Here is a 17,514-nt window from a genome sequence, read left to right on the forward strand (position 1 = left end):
AGGCTTTTGTGGTTCTTGGAGGTGGGAGTGCTGTGGGAAGAGAGTTTGGGGGTTCTGAACCACAGGTGGGTTCATCTCCAGGCACCCATGCTCAGCCTGTTCTCCAGGCAGTGACATTTCACACCATGGTGATGGTTTAGGGGGACAGGGGACCCCTCAGGGATGCACTCCCAGACTGCTGGGCTGCTTTGGTGGCCAGGTGCTCCCCTGTGCCACACCTGGCCCTGAGAGGGGGCTTCTCCCCAGTGGCCCAGGCAGAACCTGGGCATGGAGAGTGGGTGCCATCCAGGGCAGCAGGTCCCACCAGAGCTGCCTGGCCGCTGGCACGGGGTCAGGCTCAGAATAAACCCAGGCTCTCAGGGCAGGCAGGGAGCTGGGGCAGAAAATATCCCTTCCCTCACCCTGGCATTTGCTTACCACAGCGGGCTGGCCCACTCAGGGGAGCAGGGCTACAGTCCTGCAGCCTGACTAAAAGGGTTTTTTTAACACAGTGAGTTTTGCTGTGTCTCAGACTGGTCACCTGTCTGTCCCCAGAGCCCCTCCTGTGGGCACTGGTTGTGTGCTGAGCAGGTCCAGGTGGGCTCAGACCCCTTTTCCTGAGGCTCCCAGGTGGGGAGGGGCACGTGCCTGTACCCAGAGCTGTGGTTTGGCATTCTTGGTGCTGTCCCCAGCTGGTCTCACCTCTCCCTCTCTCCCCAGCCAGGGCTGCTGCTCCATGAGACATCACCATGGCGTTCTCATCCCGGTTTGCGTTCTGGGAGCAGAAGGGAAGTCTCTTTTGCATGTTTGCCTGTGCCCCACCTTTGGGTCACGCTGCTGACCACCTCCCCCAGTTTGCCCAGTGCTGGCACCATGTGTGGAGCAGCACTCCTGTCCTCCCTGTGCTGCTGTGACAGGAACTGTGCTGGGCAATTGGGAGCTTGGGGTCACCAACACAGCCATGCATGTGGTCACTAACACCATCACTAACGGCTTTTCGAGTGTCTGATGCAGCCCCTAACACAGTGTGAGCCACCCCAGTGCCACCTGCCACCCAGGAGCTGCTGTGTGATGTCAGGATGTGTTGCCCATGGGATGCACCAAACGCTACCACTGCAGTGCCACAGCAGAGTCCTGGCACTTTGAGACTCAGCTCAGGGCAGGGCTTGGCTGCTCACCCCTCTAGAGGCCCCTGATTTCCCTGGGTCAGCAGGGATCTGGCATGTCCCATGTGTGGCTGCTGCAGAGATTAGCTGGTGACACTTAAAACGTGCTGTGACACCGGGAGGGTGACGTGTAGAATGACAGAGCCCTGCAGGAGGGGTGGTGGGACTCTGAACCACCTCCCTCATATGATTAGAGGGCCCAGGCATGTACCTCTCCCACTTTTGGGGTTTGCTATAACTAGGGTGCATCTCTGTGCTTCACCCCTGGTTTTTTTTTGGCTGATGGGAAACCTGGAAGGACATGTCCTTGTCCTTGCAGTAGGCTGCAAATTGGGGCTGGCACGGAGTGATGGTCCCGGGGGGTTTCCAGCAGCAAGGCCCCACAGTGGGCTGAAACATGCTCCTCTTGTTTGTCTGACCCTCAGGTCAAGGACGAGGACAAATCTTTAGCTGTGAAAAGACCCGTGAAGGAGGATGGGGCTGTAAGTGTCACAGGGCAAGGGCAGGGTGGAGCTTTTGGGGATGGGGCTTGTCCTTGTGGGAACAGCCCCTGTGACAGAGCCTGGGGATGCCAGGCAGGGTCATGGGCTTGGTGATGCCCCTGAGCACTGAGTTTTACCCCCATGCTGGCAGCCTGAGGGTTGAATGGTCACTTTTTGTGAGGCAGGGAGGTCACCACTGCTCCCTGCCCTGGGACCCTTTGCGGGGCTGTAGGTTGGTGGGGAAGGTCCCCAGTGCTGGGGTCTGGCCAGGAGCTGTGCTCCATGGCAGGGCAGAGCCCTGGGCACCACCATGTCCCAAACAGCGGGCTGGGGTGGAGGCTGGACCTCCACTCACACCACTGTCATTGTGGCTGCAGTCAGAGAGCCAGAAGGACACAGCACCTGCAGCCCCGAAAGCTGAGCCCCTGAAGGCTGAGCCCCCGAAAGCTGAGCCCCCAAAAGCTGAGACCACAAAAGCTGAGACCATAAAAGCTGAGCCCACAAAAGCTGAGCCTGTGAAGAGCCCTGAGCCTGCCAAGAGCCCTGAGCCGCCTCCTGGGAGAGGGAAGAGCCCCGAGCCGGTGCTGAACGGGGCAGCTGTGAACGGGCTGGAGGCACAGGGGGATGATGATCCGGGGCTGTCCCGCCGCAAGGTGGTCCGGGTGGTGCGCAAGGTGGTGCGCAAAGTTCTGCCGGGGGAGGACGCTGGCAGTGCCAAGGAGCCAGGACGAGATGCCAAATCTCCCGAGCCAGTACCACCCCCAAGGAAGGAGGAGACAAACCGTGCCGGTGTCCTGGCTCCCCCAGCCCCGCCGCCTCCCCCAGCCACGCTGCCTTCAGCCCCAGCCAAGCCAGAACCCAAGGATGAGATCTCAGAGGGGCTCAAAACCCTCATGGCAAAGGGCAAAACCAAGGAGCACCGGCCGCGGCTCCGGCCGGGGGACAGGCAGGAGAAATCCCGTGAGCCTGCTGGTGGGGACACAAAGCTGTCCCCGTCCCCGGGCGCTGAAACCAAACCAGAGGCACCAGTGCAGCTTTCAGGAGGGAAAGCAGAGCCAGCAAAGGCGTCTGCTCCGAAACCCACGGCCCTGGAGAGGCACAAGGTACTGGTGTGTGCACGGCAGGGGATGCTCCGACCCGGGAGTGGGTTGTGCCCCCAGTGCAGCATGGTGTGAGCTCTCCTGCATGGTTTGCAGTGGTTTTGAGATGTGTGGTGTGGGTGGGAGTCGCTTTTTTTGGGGCAGTCGTGTGTGCAGTGGCCACTCCATCATGCTGCCCCTTGTCTCCCCTCCATTTCATGTGGAGAAGAAGCTGCAGACCAGCGAGAAGCGGCCGAGCCCTGTGAAAAATGCCCCAGCTTCCCCCCAGCAGGTGTGTAGGAGTGCTGACCCAGGTCCCTGGACACTGGGTACATGTTGGTACCCAGCTGTGCCTTCACCCTGGGACTGCCCCAAGCACTGATGGGCTGCAGGGCTGGGAAAGCCTTTGCAATGGCCCTGCTGGTGCCCATGTGCCAGGGCTATGAGAGTTGTGGGGCAGCTGGCCTGGAGCTAATGGTGCTCTGCCTCCAGGCTGCCCCTGGCCCTGCTTCCCCTGGCCCCACGTCCCTGCTGAGCCCATCTGAGGAGGCGCAGCTCCGGCTGGAGAGGATCTTCACCAGTTCTGTAATTCCAGAGGTTTTGGTGCTTGCGTGTCGTCTTCCCAGGGACGGGGAGGCACGGGCAGCGTGTGGCTGCCCCACACGTCGTGTGCTCTGCACACAGTGACTGTACCCTTGTGTCTGTTTGCCAACCCCATGATCCATCTCTGGGTGACACTGGCAGCAGGGAATGATGACCAGGGCTGTTGGTGGGTTTGGAGATCATTGCCCAAACTAATGTGCTGGGGATGGGGAGCTGCTGGCATTCCCGTAGGGGCCCAGGCACACTGTGGTGGCTGGGATGGATGATGTCCTGGTGGTGCTGTGTGATCATGGCCATGTTGGGGCCTTGTGACTTATCAGGGTGCTGCTTCTGCTCTCTGCCTCTCACCCCCTCTCTTCTTTCTCTCCTCCTTCCTTGCTGCCATCAGCTGGACCCCCCCGCCTCCACCTCGGCACCCAGCCAGGTACTGTACCCCCGTCCTCAGGAGCCCTCTGCCTCCACCAGCGACCCCCCGCCATCCTCTGTGTGCCGCTGGGCTGGCGTCTGCGCCCGCGCCTCGTGCTGGAGCGTAAGGCTTTCCCCATCCCACCCTGCTCCGTGGGCTGCCACGGGGCCAGGGCAGCCGGGGCTGGGCGCCTCTCCCCTCCCCAGCGAGGTCATGCCGGGAGTCCAGACATCCCAGGAGGGTGCCCTCAGTGGAGGTGGCACAACTAGGGCGGGCAGGGGTGTGGAGCAGGGTGTGAAGGGGCAGAGTGCTGGCGTAGGTAGGATGCATGGCTCATGCCAAAGCAGCTGTGGCACGTGGTGCTGGCAGAGCTCAGAGCGGGGTCAGTGCAGTGACTCCCAGCCCCAGGGCTTTGGCAGCACAGCCTCGTGGCCAGTGTCCTTCCCAGCACTGCGCTGGACTTGCCAGCCCGCTGTCCGCAGTGGTGGCCGTGGCACCTGCAGGGTTTGGCACAGCGGAGCTTTGCCCCCGCTCGCTCCCCTCGCCTCCTTCCGTGCTGTGTGCGGGGCAGGGCTGAGCCCTTCTCGCCTTCACCGCCGTCTCTCGGCCTCGCCAGGGTCCAGCGGACGATGCGCCGGCAGCTCCCCTTGGCCCCGTCCCTGCTGCAGCTCAGGTTTGGCTTTGGGGCTCGTCCTGCTCTCCTTGTGCCAGGGGCATTCCCACTGTGCTGGCCTCCAGCCTGACATTTCCCATGTCAGAGTCCTGTGCCATGTCCTGTGTGCCTCCTGTGTGTGCCTCTGTCTCCAGTGTCCCTACAGCATGTCCCTGCAGCATGTCCCATGTCCCATAGCATGTCCCATGTATCCCATGTATCCTGACATGTGGCTGGTGTGGGTGCCTGCTCTCAGGGCAGTGGTTTGGGAGCTCGCCCAAGGTGGCCATAGTGAATGTTCCTGTGGGTCACTGTGTCCTTATGTCTGCCCCAAGTTGTGACAGTGCCCTGGTGCTGTCTGCAGCCCTGCACCCACTGGGGTCACCAGCAGGCAAACTGGAGACATGTGCTGGGAGGGTTTGTGGCTTGTGGAGGTTGCCTGGCTGTCCAGCACATGGTCCTGTGGCCAGTCAGCCCTTCTCCCTTCAGCCCCAGGGATGAGGGGAGGGGGTGAGACAGAGCAGGGGGCAGGTGACCACAACCTCTCCACATCTGCTGTCCCACAGGCCAAGACGGAGGAGCAGATAGCAGCCGAGGAGGCCTGGTACGAGACCGAGAAGGTGTGGCTGGTGCACAGGGATGGCTTCTCCTTGGGTGAGCAGAGGCACTGCTGAGACAGTCCCTGTCCTTCCTGTGGCACTGTGCTCCCCCCTGACCCCACTGTGGTGTCCCTGGGGGCCAGCAGCACGACCCCTCTGAGTGCCCCGTGCCCCTCACAGGCAGCCAGCTGCGGCCAGAGGCAGGCAGTCCCCTGCCCGAGGGCAAAGTGAAGGTGAAGCTGGACCACGATGGAGCCGTCCTGGAGGTGGAGGAGGACGATGTGGAGAAGGTAGGGCTGCGGGGCGGGGGGCCAGCAGGGCAGATCCCCGTTCCCTGCCTGACCCACCCCGTCTCAACCTCGCTGCCAGGCAAACCCCCCGTCCTGTGACCGTGTGGAGGACCTCGCCAGCCTCCTGTACCTCAACGAGTCCAGCACGCTGCACACGCTGCGCCAGCGCTACGGCGGCAACCTCCTGCACACCTACGCCGGGCCCACCATGGTCATCATCAACCCGCTGAGCTCACCCTCCATGTACTCTGAGAAGGTGACAGCGGAGGGGACGAGCAGCTGGCACTGTGCCGTGGGGGTGGCAGGGTGCTGACCCCACTCCCCCTCCCTGTGCCCGTCAGGTCATGCACATGTTCAAGGGGTGCCGCAGGGAGGACACGTCCCCGCACATCTACGCGGTGGCGCAGGCGGCGTACCGCAGCATGCTGATGAGCCGCCAGGACCAGGCCATCGTCCTGCTGGGCGCCAGCGGCAGCGGCAAAACCACCAACTGCCAGCACCTGGTCCAGTACCTCGCCACCATCGCCGGCAGCACCGGCAAGGTCTTCTCTGGTGAGTCCCTTTTTGGGTGTGGAGTCCCTTTGTCCTGCCTTCGTGGGGGCTTTGATGCGTGGATGGTGGTCAGGACAAGCTCAGGTGTTCTCTATATTCTGGTCCTGAAGTTTGCAGTTTATTCCATAGGGTGTGAGTATAAAGGCCCCTGCTGGGAGATGCCAGCTGCAGCTCAGAGCAGGGTGGAAAGAGAATGGGGGGTAGTAGGAATTCTAAGAGATAGGAGAGGGAAGTAAGAGAACGAAGTAAGGGAGCGAAGTAATAGAGGTAAGAGCACGATTTTCCCATTTATAACACAATAAATCTTCTTCTATGTTGAATATTCTAATTTCCACTAACCAATCTAGTACGAAATACAAATTCTCTAACATTCACATACAACCTATAGGAATCTCTACATTACTATGTTTTACTGCTTTCTTATCTCTAAACCTTATCTTGGACCCTTCCTGTCATGCCTGGAGAGGGTCTCTGCTGGCTCTTTGGTATTTGCAGCAACTGGCGTTATGTTAACAAAGGGAGAAGACCTTCGAACATACACGTTGCTGCTTTCCAGCCTCTCAGTCGCTTACGGTTTCCATATTCTCCAAATCCTTTGCTAGGCAATCATATTTATAAGGTTTTCCTGATTCATCCTTCCCACCATCCCTGCACACGCCCCTGGCTTTGCAGTCACAGCCCCACGCACACGGCAGCGGCCGGACACGCGCCAGACGAGCTGTCACTGCGTGTCACCATGTCACACCGGCGCCTTTGCCGTGCTCCTGGGGGCTGCTGGCGGTGCAAGGGAGCAGCTTCACCTGCCTGGCCAGCTCTGGCCCCCCTGCCCACTGCACAGCCCCTGCACTGCCCCGCTTCTGTTCCTGCAGTGGAGAAGTGGCAGGCTCTCTACACCATCCTGGAGGCTTTTGGCAATAGCAGCACTGGCATGAACGGCAACGCCACCCGCTTCTCGCAGATCATCTCTCTGGACTTCGACCAGGCTGGGCAGGTGGCCTCTGCCTCTGTACAGGTGAGGGGACCAGGGTGGCCCCCCCAGAGTGGGAGATGGTCCATCCTCACCAGCGTGGCTCTCTGTGGTGTGAGAGCCAGTCCATCCTCATGGGAGTGTTGTCCATGAGACAAGAGAATCTGTAACTGCCCCAACCCCCGTGGCAGAGTTCAAGGCCAGGTTGGACAGGACTTGAAGCAACCTGGGATAGGGGACAGTGTCCTTGCTCATTTGGAACTCGTTGACCTTTCAGGTCCCTTCCAATCCAAACTATTCCATGATTGTCCTGGTGTTTCCTACACTGCAAGCTCTGCCGCAGATCCCCAGCCATGCTTGCAGCACTGGCATCCTGCTCTCATCCTTGTTCACACCCAGATCAGATGGGCTCCCTGTCCTTGCTGAGTTAGTCCCAAAATCAGGGGATGTGTTTTCTGGACACCTCCCTGCTGTGATAACAGCAGGGCCCTTAAAATCCAGATGTACTCTGTGCTCTTGTAGTAGCAATTACCAAGGAGAGATGCTCGATGCTCATGGGCTGCTTGGGTGATGTTTGCATTCACATGGTGCCCTGCAGTGGGAGGGAGACACTCACAACTATGTGAGAACCCTGGGCAGGCAGCAAGGATGTGGCTGGGGTGGGCTGGGGGGTCTCAGAGGGAGTGGGGCATTTGGTGACAGTTCCCAATGTCCCACCTCTGCCAGACTCTGCTGCTGGAGAAGCTGCGTGTGGCCCGGCGCCCAGCCAACGAGGCCACCTTCAATGTCTTCTACTACCTGCTGGCCTGCTCTGACAGCACCCTGCGGTGAGCTGGGGGGAGGGCATGGCCTCCATCCTTGGGGGGTCTCTGGTACATCCCCCATGAGGCCAATCATGGTGTTTGTCCCTGCAGGACTGAGCTTCACTTCAACCACCTGGCAGAGAACAATGTCTTCGGCATCGTGCCTCCCTCCAAGGTCGTTGCCTTGGGGAGCTGTAGGGGAAGATGGGAGTCTCTGGCCTGTTTGGGTGCAGGAGGAGGCAGAGCTGGGCTCCCAGACCAATGGCTTCTGTTGTTTTCCACAGCCAGAGGAAAAGCAGAAGGCAACCCAGCAGTTTGGCAAGCTCCTGGCAGCCATGAAGGTGATGGGCATCTCAGGAGATGAGCAGAAAGCCTTCTGGCTCATCCTGGGGGCCATTTACCACCTGGGAGCTGCCGGGGCAACCAAAGGTAACAAGCTGGGAGCCATTAACGAGGGGAAATTTGAGAGTGATAGGTGGGAGGGGTTCCAGAGGCAGCTTTTAAACAGCCTGTAGCCCGGCCAAGCCCTGGGGGAGAGGGTAGGAGGCTGTATCAGCTGAGAGATGGTACCCTGCTACCCTGAGTGCTCTGGGGCACTTAGTTTTGTCCCCATAGTCAGGTGTCTCATTAACTGGTGAGAATTGAAGACAGTGCCCAGACCCTGGGCTGGCCCCTGCCAACTTGGGGGAGTGGGGGCCTGGGTGGGGCTGAGGCAGTCGGGGTGTGTCCCCCATTCCTGGTGTAACACCTTTCCCTCCATCCTCCTTGCAGAGCCACTGGCAGATGGAGCTGGTAATGGGAGTGGGGAGGGCTCTGCTTTGGGGGGTGCCATGCAGTGCTGATTTGGGGGCTGAAATGGGGGCTTGGGATGCTGCTGGTGTGCTGGGACCAACTCTGACCCTGGCTGGGTCCTGGCAGCCCCAAATTTGCCTGCTGCTCGTGAGGAGTCCCAACCCAGTCCTGTCAGCACCACTGGTGATATGGGGCAGGGCTGCCGTAGCACACAGCACTCACCATGGGTGTGAGTCTCCCACAGCACCAGCTTTCCTCTCCATTCCTGGGGATGGCAAATTTGGCTTTGGGGGCTGCTCTTCTCCCCCTGTGGCTTTCTCTTTCTACCTGTTGTGCTGGAAGCCCCTGTGGTGCTGCATGCTGGCAGGAGAGCTGGGCATGTCACCCTCAAAATGGGCACCTGGAGCTGGTGGCTGCACCCAGGGAATTCGCAGCCCTGGGGGAAAGGATGATCTGGGGATGAAGAGGGAGAGACCAGAGGGGTCTGGATGCACACTGGGGGTGCAGGGCTGGCCTGTGGGCTGTTCTTGGGGTGCAGTGCTAGCCCATGGGGTGCTCTCAAGGCACTAGAGGGCAGCAGGGCCCCGCTGCAGCCACCACAGCGGGATGCTCATGCAACTCCAGAGCCTCTCCATGGGAGCCTGCTATGGGGAGAACCCCAGATCCTGCTGGTGGGGGGAGCCTTGCTGCATCCTGCTCGGGGGGGCATCCCACCCCCAGGTCTGTGCTGCTGCTGCTGGAGCCTCCCCTGTGCCTTGTGGACACTGGGAGTGTCCAGAGCCAGCTGAGTTGCACCAGCCCCACAATTTCCCTGGCCTTGGGCTGGATCCAAAAGTGGCTCCCTGTGCTCTGGGGCAGAGCTGAGCTGCTCCCAGCCCTGCCCATGGTGCGGGGGGCTCAAGGGGAAGGGTCCCCCACGTCTGTCACGGTTTGTCACTGCAGCGATGCCTGGGGAGGGGGCGGGCGGGGCTTGCGCGGTGGCAGGAGGGCGTCCCCGTCCCCGCGATTGCCGTGCCGTTGTTTCTAACCCCTGTCTCTGTTCGCATGGTGCATGCTGCCCTTTGCAATGCAGACGCCGACGAAGGTAAAGTCCCATTCTCCGCGCGTGTCTCTGGCTTCCCCCTCCCCCGTGCCACCCTCGTCCCGCTTCCGTGTCCCTGTGTGTCACCATTAACCTGCTCCCAGCGCCCGTGTCCCCGTGTCTGTCTGGCTGCACTGTGGCTGTGCCACCGAGCAGGGACGTGTCCCCGACTGGGTTGGCTCAGAGGTCCCTGGGTAGTGGTGGCAGGGGGTCCATGCTCCACACCAGTGTGGCTCCAGGCTCAGCCCTGCAGCAGCACAAAGCCATTCATCCCTATGTCCTCTTAGACCTCAATCACTTCTGTCTCCTCAAACCCCAAAACTTGTGGTCCCACTGTGCCCATCATCCCCAACCTACTCTGTGGGTCCCTAAGGTCATCTCAGTCCTGTGTGGAAGCGCTCCCCATTTTTGGGGGTGCCCTGCCTGGCCCTGAACCCCCTTCTCCACCCTTCAGCTGGGAGGAAGCAGTTTGCCCGTCACGAGTGGGCTCAGAAAGCCGCCTACCTGCTGGGCTGCAGCCTGGAGGAGCTCTCCTCTGCCATCTTCAAGCACCAGCCCAAGGGCACCCTGCAGCGCTCCACCTCCTTCCGCCAGGGCCCTGATGAGTCTCCTCTGGGGGACAGTGGCACAGGTAGGGTGAGGCACGGGGTAGGGGGGGGACAGGAGATGTCCCCAGGGGATGCCAGGCTGGGGACACTCAGGCTTGCTTTGGCCAGGTCCCAAGCTGACGGCGCTGGAGTGCCTGGAGGCCATGGCAGCTGGCTTGTACTCTGAACTCTTCACACTCCTCATCTCCCTCCTCAACAGGTACGTTGGGGTGGCCAGCAGGGTGGGGAGGTTCTTGGCATTACCCACTGTGACCCCACTGTGTCCCTTTGTGCTCCCCCCAGGGCGCTGAAGTCCAGCCAGCACTCGTTGTGCTCTGTGACAGTGGTGGACACTCCTGGGGCACAGAACCCCGAGCTGGCAGGGCAGAGCAGGGGGGCCACCTTCGAGGAGCTGTGCCACAACTACGCCCAGGAGCGCCTGCAGCAGCTCTTCCACCAGCGCACCTTTGCCCGCGAGCTGGAGAGATACAAGGAGGTACCAGGGACACCCAGGGCTGCCATCACCTCCTCCACTCCCCTCCCATACCCATGAGAACATCTCCTGTGTGTCCCCCCTGATTTCTTACCCAGTGGTCACTGGGCAGTCCAACCAAAGCAGCTGTGACACAATGTTCAGTGCCCAGGGCTTTCCCCAGGACTGCTGTGCTGATTGTGGGCTGGGAGGTGGTGGAATGGCTGTGGGTGGTGGTGATGGTGGTCACTGCTTCTTCTCCATCTGAGCATTGACAGCCCATGGGGATCCTTCCATGTGTCCTGGTCCTCCCTTAGCACTCAACATCACTCTAAACCCCATCAAGACCAACACCCTGATGGGCTCACACTTCCTATCACTACTACTCTGCAGTGTGGGCACTCACCTGTCTCTGTTCCCCCTCACTAGGAGAACATAGAGCTCGCCCTAGCTGATGCTGAGCCCAGCTCCTCTGGCTCCATAGCTGCTGTGGACCAGTCCTCACACCAGGCACTGGTAAGCACCTTCCACTCTTCCTTCCAGCCACATATTGGCAGCAGATGGGCAGCTTTTGGTGGTAAGAGGGGAAGGAAAAGGACTGTCCTGAATGCTTGGCCATGAGAGCATGGGTGTGTGCAGCCCACATACCTGGTGCATCCCTCAGCATGGTTTTCCCCTCTTTTCCTGGGAGCTGCTTGTGCTGTGGGCAGAGGGCCTGGAGACTGTGTGTGATTTCTGGGGTGCTCCAGTCCTCAAAGTGCTCTGGTCCCTAGTGTCTATGGGTTCCCAAGGTTCTCCAGTCCCTAGGATGTTCCCAGGGGAGGAGGCTGCAGAGGCTGGGGGTGCTGCTGGCACCATCCCTGTGCTGGTATTCAGCCCAGCACTGCATTTCCCACCTCAGTGAGATGTGCTGCCAGAATGTCCCACATGGACCCTTTCTCTTCTGGGTCTCCACTATCAGGAGCCCTCTCATATACTGTGTGAGGTTGCATGCTCCCTGGGTGGCCCGGGTGCCCTGTGTCACCCCATGTCCCTGCTCTGGGGGACCTTGGTGTGCTGGGCTGGCTGCCAGCATGGTGTCCCTGCAGGTCCGGTCTCTGGCCCGCACAGACGAGGCACGGGGGCTGCTGTGGCTTCTGGAGGAGGAGGCTCTGCAGCCAGGTGGCAACGAGGACACCTTGCTGGAACGGCTCTTATCCTACTATGGCCCACAGGAAGGGGGCAAAAAAGGTATGGAGAAGGGCCTGGAACCATGAGGATGTATCCATTAGACCAGAAACAACTTCTCTAGTGGAAGATGTCGCCCCCATGGCAGGGGGTTGGAATGAGATGATCTTTAGGGTGCCTTTCAACCCAAGCCATTCTGGGATTTTGTGATGTTCCCCAGTGACAGACTGGTCCCCACTGGTGCTGTGTTTCCCTGCAGGGCACAACCCTCTGCTCCCCAGTGACAAGCCCCGACACTTCCTCCTGGGACACAGCTCAGGGACCAACTGGGTGGAGTACGATGCCACAGGTTGGCTCAACTACGTCAAGCACAACCCAGCCTCCCAAAACGCCTCTGTCCTGCTGCAGGAGTCCCAAAAGTGAGCAGGATCCTGGGGTGGGAGCGTGGCAGGGGGTGGAGGTGATGCTGAGGGGTGACACGGCCTCGGTGCCCTGCAGGAAGGTGATCAGCAGCCTGTTTGCCGGGCGCGGCGGCTCGGCGCTGGTGCTGTCGGGCTCGGTGGCCGGGCTGGAGGGCGGCTCCCAGCTGGCCCTGCGCCGGGCCACCAGCATGCGCAAGACCTTCACCACCGGCGTGGCTGCCGTCAAGAAGAAATCCCTCTGCATCCAGATCAAGCTGCAAGTGGTGAGTGAGGGGAGTCCCCACATCTGGCTGGGGCACTGCTGCGCACCGCCGCTCACCCCGCTCTGCCGCACCCACAGGACGCCCTCATCGACAGCATCAAGAAGTCCAAGCTGCACTTTGTGCACTGCTTCCTGCCCAAGGCGGGGGGCGGCGGGGACCCCCCGGCTGCGCCGTGCCGGCGGGTGAGCGGCAGCGAGCTGGAGCTGCCGGCGGAGCACTGCGAGGCGGGGCTGATGCAGCTGGACGTGCCCCTGCTGCGCGCCCAGCTGCGCGGCTCCCGCCTGCTCGACGCCCTGCGCATGTACCGCCAAGGTGAGCCCTGCACCAGCACAAAGGTGCTGGCTGCATCTTCCCACTGGAGAGCTAAAGACCCCCCAGGAATCCCTTCAGAGCTCTTGCTGTGAACTCTGGAACCTCTCTGCAGCGTGGTTCTGTCCCTGTCCCCCTCCCCTGCTGGGCTGTTATCTGCACTGGGGACAGGCATGGCCTTAATTGGGTGTCTCCCCTGGTGCCGCTGGTTCCTGGAAGCAATCCCATTGGCATCCAGCCCCTGTCCTGCTGCAACAAGAGCCTCTGGGATGTGCTTAGCAAAGCATTTATCGATACTTTGGCTGGACAGCCACCCGGCCAGGGGTTTATTGCTTGGAGGCTGGACCCTTCCTGCCGTGATTGGAAATCGATGCCACCTGCACACCTCATGGATTGATGGCCATGGCCAGCCGGCCGTGCTGGGGTCAATGATCCCATCAATACCTCCTCGTTAATTAAGACATGGAGGCTCAGTGCTGGAGCCCAATGCAGGAGTTGGCTGTGGCTCAGAGTGGAGCCAGGGCAGGACTTCCACACGCGTCGCTGTTCTCCCCCCGAGGAGAACAGCCAAAATCCTCAGATCCCAGCCAAAATTGCTGGAAGATGTAGCCAAGGAAAACCTCCTGGGGAGGCTGAGGGCATTCCAGCTATGCCTGACCCATGGGGAGCTTGTGTCACGTGGGGATGACCCCGTCAGCTCTCCCAAAACATGAGCCCCAGCATGCCAGGGCAGGTGGGGCTGTCCCTGGCCATCCCCTGGGCATCCACACAGCCCCGTTCTCCCTTGCTTCCCCAGGTTACCCTGACCACATGGTGTTTGCGGAGTTCAGGCGGCGCTTTGATGTCCTGGCCCCACACCTGACCAAAAAGCATGGGCGCAACTACATCGTGGTGGATGAGAAGCGAGTACGTGCCCTGTGTCAGTCACTGCTGTGGTCCAGGGTCCCCTGCACCTCACAGTGCCTGGCCCTGATGCCTTTCCCTCCCTGCAGGCAGTGGAGGAGCTCCTGGAATCACTGGACCTGGAGAAGAGCAGCTACCACATGGGCTTGAGCCGGGTATGGTGCCCGACACCACCGGGTGTGGGTGTGGGCAGGGCTGTGCGTCATGGCACGGTGGGACAGCAAAAGGGCAGCACTGTTCACTCCCTCCCACGGCATTCCTCATGCCTGGGGAATAAAACCCCACAGTGGGACAGGACCAGTGGCTGCAGAGGGGAGAGACACATCCTCACCAGTGGGAGGGCGGCGTGGCCGGAGGGATGCCGGCACCCATCGCTGTCCTGCTCCCCTCCCACAGGTGTTTTTCCGGGCTGGATCACTGGCCAGGCTAGAGGAGCAGCGGGACACACAGACCAGCAGGAACATCACCCTTTTCCAGGCGGCGTGCAGGGGCTTCCTGGCACGGCAGCACTTCAAGAAGAGAAAGGTTCGTCCCAGTGACTCTCCCCTCCCCGCTCTGCTGCACAATTTCGCCTAAAATGGGCAGTGCAGCCTTTCTGCGCCTCCTGGGCCAGCACCTCCTCCTCCCGCCTCCCCCGGAGCCGTGGGGGGCCAGGGGGAACCGGGGGGCCAGGGGGAACCGGCAGGGAGGCTGCTGGGCATCGCCGCGGGAGGATGAAGCCACACTTCAGCTCCGACTTTTATCATTAGAGAAGGTGTAAAATAGGCATCTTAAGAGTGCCTCACCTTCGTTTAGAGGGGCTGGAGAGGATCAAACAGCAGATTTGCTGGTGCAATTAGCACAAATGCTAATGAAGGGAAGCATGCTGGGGTGTAGGCAGGGGTGCTGAGCACCCACACACCCCACTTTGCCCTGCTGGTGGCCCTGTGCTGACCCCACACACCCCGTGCTGACCCCGTGCCCTGCACAGATCCAGGATTTGGCCATCCGGTGCGTGCAGAAGAACATCAAGAAGAACAAAGGGGTGAAGGATTGGCCCTGGTGGAAGCTCTTCACCACCGTGCGGCCCCTCATCGAGGTGCAGCTCACCGAGGACCAGATCCGTGGCAAAGACGTGGGTATCCATGCTGGGGGATGCTGGATGGAGCAGGGAGGGCTTGGTCCTGGGCAGGGCCCCGCAGTGGAGTGGGAGGCAAAACCCAGGGAAGGGTAGGATGAAGGATCCTGTGGTGTGTTGGGATACAGGATCCCACCGTGGGTTGGGATGCAGGAGCCCATAATGGGGTGAGATGCAGGACCACGTCTGCCTGAGCCCCGTCAGCGCCAGGCTCGAATTGCTCCCTAATTTGCGAATCAGCATGTCATTAGCATCCCGAGAGCCGGCTGTTGCTTGAGCCCAATTACAAGCGTGGAGAATGGAAATGAAACCGTGTGCCGAGAGGCAAATGCGGGGGCTCCGCTCGCACCGGCAACCAGACACTGGTGCACCCGGCGAGCACGGAGCTGCTGCCTGGCTCAGCTTTCACCCCGACCTGCTGGGGACAGGCACCTGGCCAGGGACACCTGGGCAGGGGCACGTGGACCCCCTGCTGCCCTCCCAGCCTGTCCTGGGACCAGAGGAAGAGAGAGGAAGGTGTTAGCAGCCAGACATGCTTCCACAGCACTGGCTGGTGGTCCCTGGGCATCCTGGTGGGCCCCCTCCCTCCCCACCTGGGCTGGGTGGACCCAGCAAGCTGCTGATGGGTGGATTTGCTCCCACCTCCTCTGCTGGAGGATGTGGGTACCCCTCTGCAGCTTTTCTGGGACTGCCTGGCATTTCGACACCATTTATGGGGTTGGAGTCGGCACGACGGCGGAGCGGGTTGGGGAAAGTCCCTGCCCAGCCCTTGGCAGGGGAGAGCAGCCCCGGGGAGCCCCCACCCTGCCCATCCTGCGCTGGGGGGGGTGCTGGGGAGGGGCAGAGAGCTGCCAGCCTCCTCCCTGCCAGCCTCTTCCCCTGCCCCCTCCCTCACCGCCCGCTCTGTTGCAGGAAGAGATCCAGCAGCTGAAGAGCAAACTCGAGAAGGTGGAGAAGGAGCGTAACGAGCTGCGGCTCAACAGCGACCGCCTGGAGAGCAGGGTAGGTCTTTGCTGCTGCTGGGATGGGGTACGGTGCCATATGCCATGCCAGCCTGCCCCAGCCCATGGTCCCATTCCCCCTGCCACCCCCAGATCACAGAGCTGACGTCGGAGCTGACGGACGAGCGGAACACCGGCGAGTCAGCCTCCCAGCTGCTGGACGCTGAGACGGCCGAGAGGCTGCGGGCTGAGAAGGAGATGAAGGACCTGCAGGTAAATGTGCCCCTCCCCAGCCTCGCAGTGTCTCCTGTCCCCCTCAAGTGCTCACCATGGCCACGTCCCCTCCCAGGCCAAGTACGATGCCCTGAAGAAGCAGATGGAGTCGATGGAGATGGAGGTGATGGAGGCTCGGCTCATCCGGGCGGCCGAGCTCAACGGGGAGCTCGACGATGATGATTCAGGTACTGTCCTACCTCCAGTACTGGCTGCTGGCACACCCTGCAGCATCCCCCTCTCCCTGTGCCAGCCCCACAGCCCCTTGGTGACCGTGTTTCCCTGCACAGGTGGTGAATGGCGGATGAAATACGAGCGGGCAGTGCGGGAGATTGACTTCACCAAGAAGCGGCTGCAGCAGGAGCTGGAGGACAAGCTGGAGGTGGAGCAGCAGGGCAAGAGGCAGCTGGAGCGCAAGGTGAGTGAGGGCTCAGCTCTGGGGACTCCCTGGTCCCCTGAGCATGGCTAGGACAGCAGGAGGGCATCCCAGAGCCCTCACTGCCTGCCCACCTCTGCCTGCAGCTGGCAGACCTGCAGGCGGACAGCGAGGAGAGCCAGCGGGCGCTGCAGCAGCTGAAGAAGAAATGCCAGCGCCTGGCTGCTGAGCTGCAGGACACCAAGCTGCACCTGGAGGGACAGCAGGGACGCAACCATGACCTGGAAAAGAAGCAGCGGAGGTGGGGACCGTGCGCTGGCGGCGGGGGGGACATAGGGGACACGCCTCTGGCGAAGTGGCATTACCATTTTAGCAGGGATTTGGGCACCTCACCAGCTCCTACTTGGCTGAGGTGTCTCCAGCCAGGACGGGGCTGCCTGAGTTGGATGTGTTGTTGTGTGGGGGGATTCTCATGCCCTTTTGGGGGGCTCAGAGCTGAGTGATCCCATGTGGGGCCATGCTTCTAGTGCCCTGCATCTCTGCTCAGTACGCGCTGCTATCCCGTCCCCTCTCCCAGCCCCAAAGTTTGCTAACGTTATTAAGCAGCAGGGACGCTTTCATCTCATTATGGTAATGATCGCACACACAAATACAGCGAGAGAATCCAATCTAATTAATTTCAATTTCCGCGGATTGGAGTCTGTGCTAATGCAGCTGTTTATTACCCAGCGCAAGGAAAAATGGGGATTAGCTGCCGAGGTGTTTAACGCAGGTCACAAACTCGAGCGCGGGGTTGTTTTCCAAGCCCCAAAGGCAGTGATTTCAGAGCAAACCCGGCTGATCCCATCCCAGGGGCACTGGGAGAGACTTCCACAGTGCTGCTTGGCTGCAGGCTGTGCTGAGCACTCCTTCAACAGGGGCTTGTGTCCCCTTTGGGGATGGGACTGGTGCCATGTCATGTAGAATCCCAGTGCAGCTGTGGGAGCCCATCTCTCCTATAGACCCCTCCATGTCCTGCTTGGTGGGTTTGGCATCCCCCTGGAGTAGCCAAGCCCCTGCCATTGGCAGCCGCAGGACATATGCTGGCCCTGGAGAACAGCTGAGGTGCTGCTGGGGTCAGTGCTGCAGGTGCTGCACTCCCCATTAGCACAGGGTGAAGGCATCGGGAGGAGTGTCTCAGTGACTTGGTGTCACCATGCTGGCAGTTAAAGACTCATCAGCAGTGTGTCTCAC

General features: G+C 60.8%; 1 protein-coding gene across 13 annotated transcripts in view; it reads left to right on the top strand.

Annotated features, from left to right (window-relative positions):
- The window catches only part of MYO18A (myosin XVIIIA), a 36,813-nt gene that overhangs the window by 9,103 nt on the left and 10,196 nt on the right, over window positions 1-17,514 (top strand). For 2 of the 13 annotated variants that reach the window (XM_079325139.1, XM_079325141.1), the window contains exons 1-27: window positions 3,774-3,838; window positions 4,332-4,388; window positions 4,934-5,021; window positions 5,147-5,256; window positions 5,336-5,512; window positions 5,598-5,808; window positions 6,678-6,820; window positions 7,502-7,602; window positions 7,690-7,753; window positions 7,863-8,007; window positions 9,906-10,082; window positions 10,168-10,258; window positions 10,342-10,534; window positions 10,940-11,026; window positions 11,599-11,740; window positions 11,937-12,096; window positions 12,176-12,362; window positions 12,440-12,674; window positions 13,468-13,577; window positions 13,664-13,729; window positions 13,971-14,099; window positions 14,545-14,688; window positions 15,604-15,693; window positions 15,786-15,905; window positions 15,982-16,093; window positions 16,196-16,323; window positions 16,428-16,582. In XM_079325139.1, the coding sequence (XP_079181265.1) occupies window positions 5,465-5,512; window positions 5,598-5,808; window positions 6,678-6,820; window positions 7,502-7,602; window positions 7,690-7,753; window positions 7,863-8,007; window positions 9,906-10,082; window positions 10,168-10,258; window positions 10,342-10,534; window positions 10,940-11,026; window positions 11,599-11,740; window positions 11,937-12,096; window positions 12,176-12,362; window positions 12,440-12,674; window positions 13,468-13,577; window positions 13,664-13,729; window positions 13,971-14,099; window positions 14,545-14,688; window positions 15,604-15,693; window positions 15,786-15,905; window positions 15,982-16,093; window positions 16,196-16,323; window positions 16,428-16,582 (3,038 nt within the window). In that variant the 5' untranslated portion in view covers window positions 3,774-3,838; window positions 4,332-4,388; window positions 4,934-5,021; window positions 5,147-5,256; window positions 5,336-5,464. Of the gene's footprint in view, window positions 1-2,979; window positions 2,999-3,198; window positions 3,292-3,697; window positions 3,839-4,331; window positions 4,389-4,933; window positions 5,022-5,146; window positions 5,257-5,335; window positions 5,513-5,597; window positions 5,809-6,677; window positions 6,821-7,501; window positions 7,603-7,689; window positions 7,754-7,862; window positions 8,008-8,349; window positions 8,371-9,442; window positions 9,455-9,905; window positions 10,083-10,167; window positions 10,259-10,341; window positions 10,535-10,939; window positions 11,027-11,598; window positions 11,741-11,936; window positions 12,097-12,175; window positions 12,363-12,439; window positions 12,675-13,467; window positions 13,578-13,663; window positions 13,730-13,970; window positions 14,100-14,544; window positions 14,689-15,603; window positions 15,694-15,785; window positions 15,906-15,981; window positions 16,094-16,195; window positions 16,324-16,427; window positions 16,583-17,514 lie in introns of those variants that run through there. The other 11 variants (XM_079325134.1, XM_079325135.1, XM_079325142.1 and 8 more) reach the window with 10 other exon arrangements.

This window comes from Erithacus rubecula (genome assembly GCF_903797595.1).
Source record: "Erithacus rubecula genome assembly, chromosome: 22".
Taxonomy (NCBI): domain Eukaryota; kingdom Metazoa; phylum Chordata; class Aves; order Passeriformes; family Muscicapidae; genus Erithacus; species Erithacus rubecula.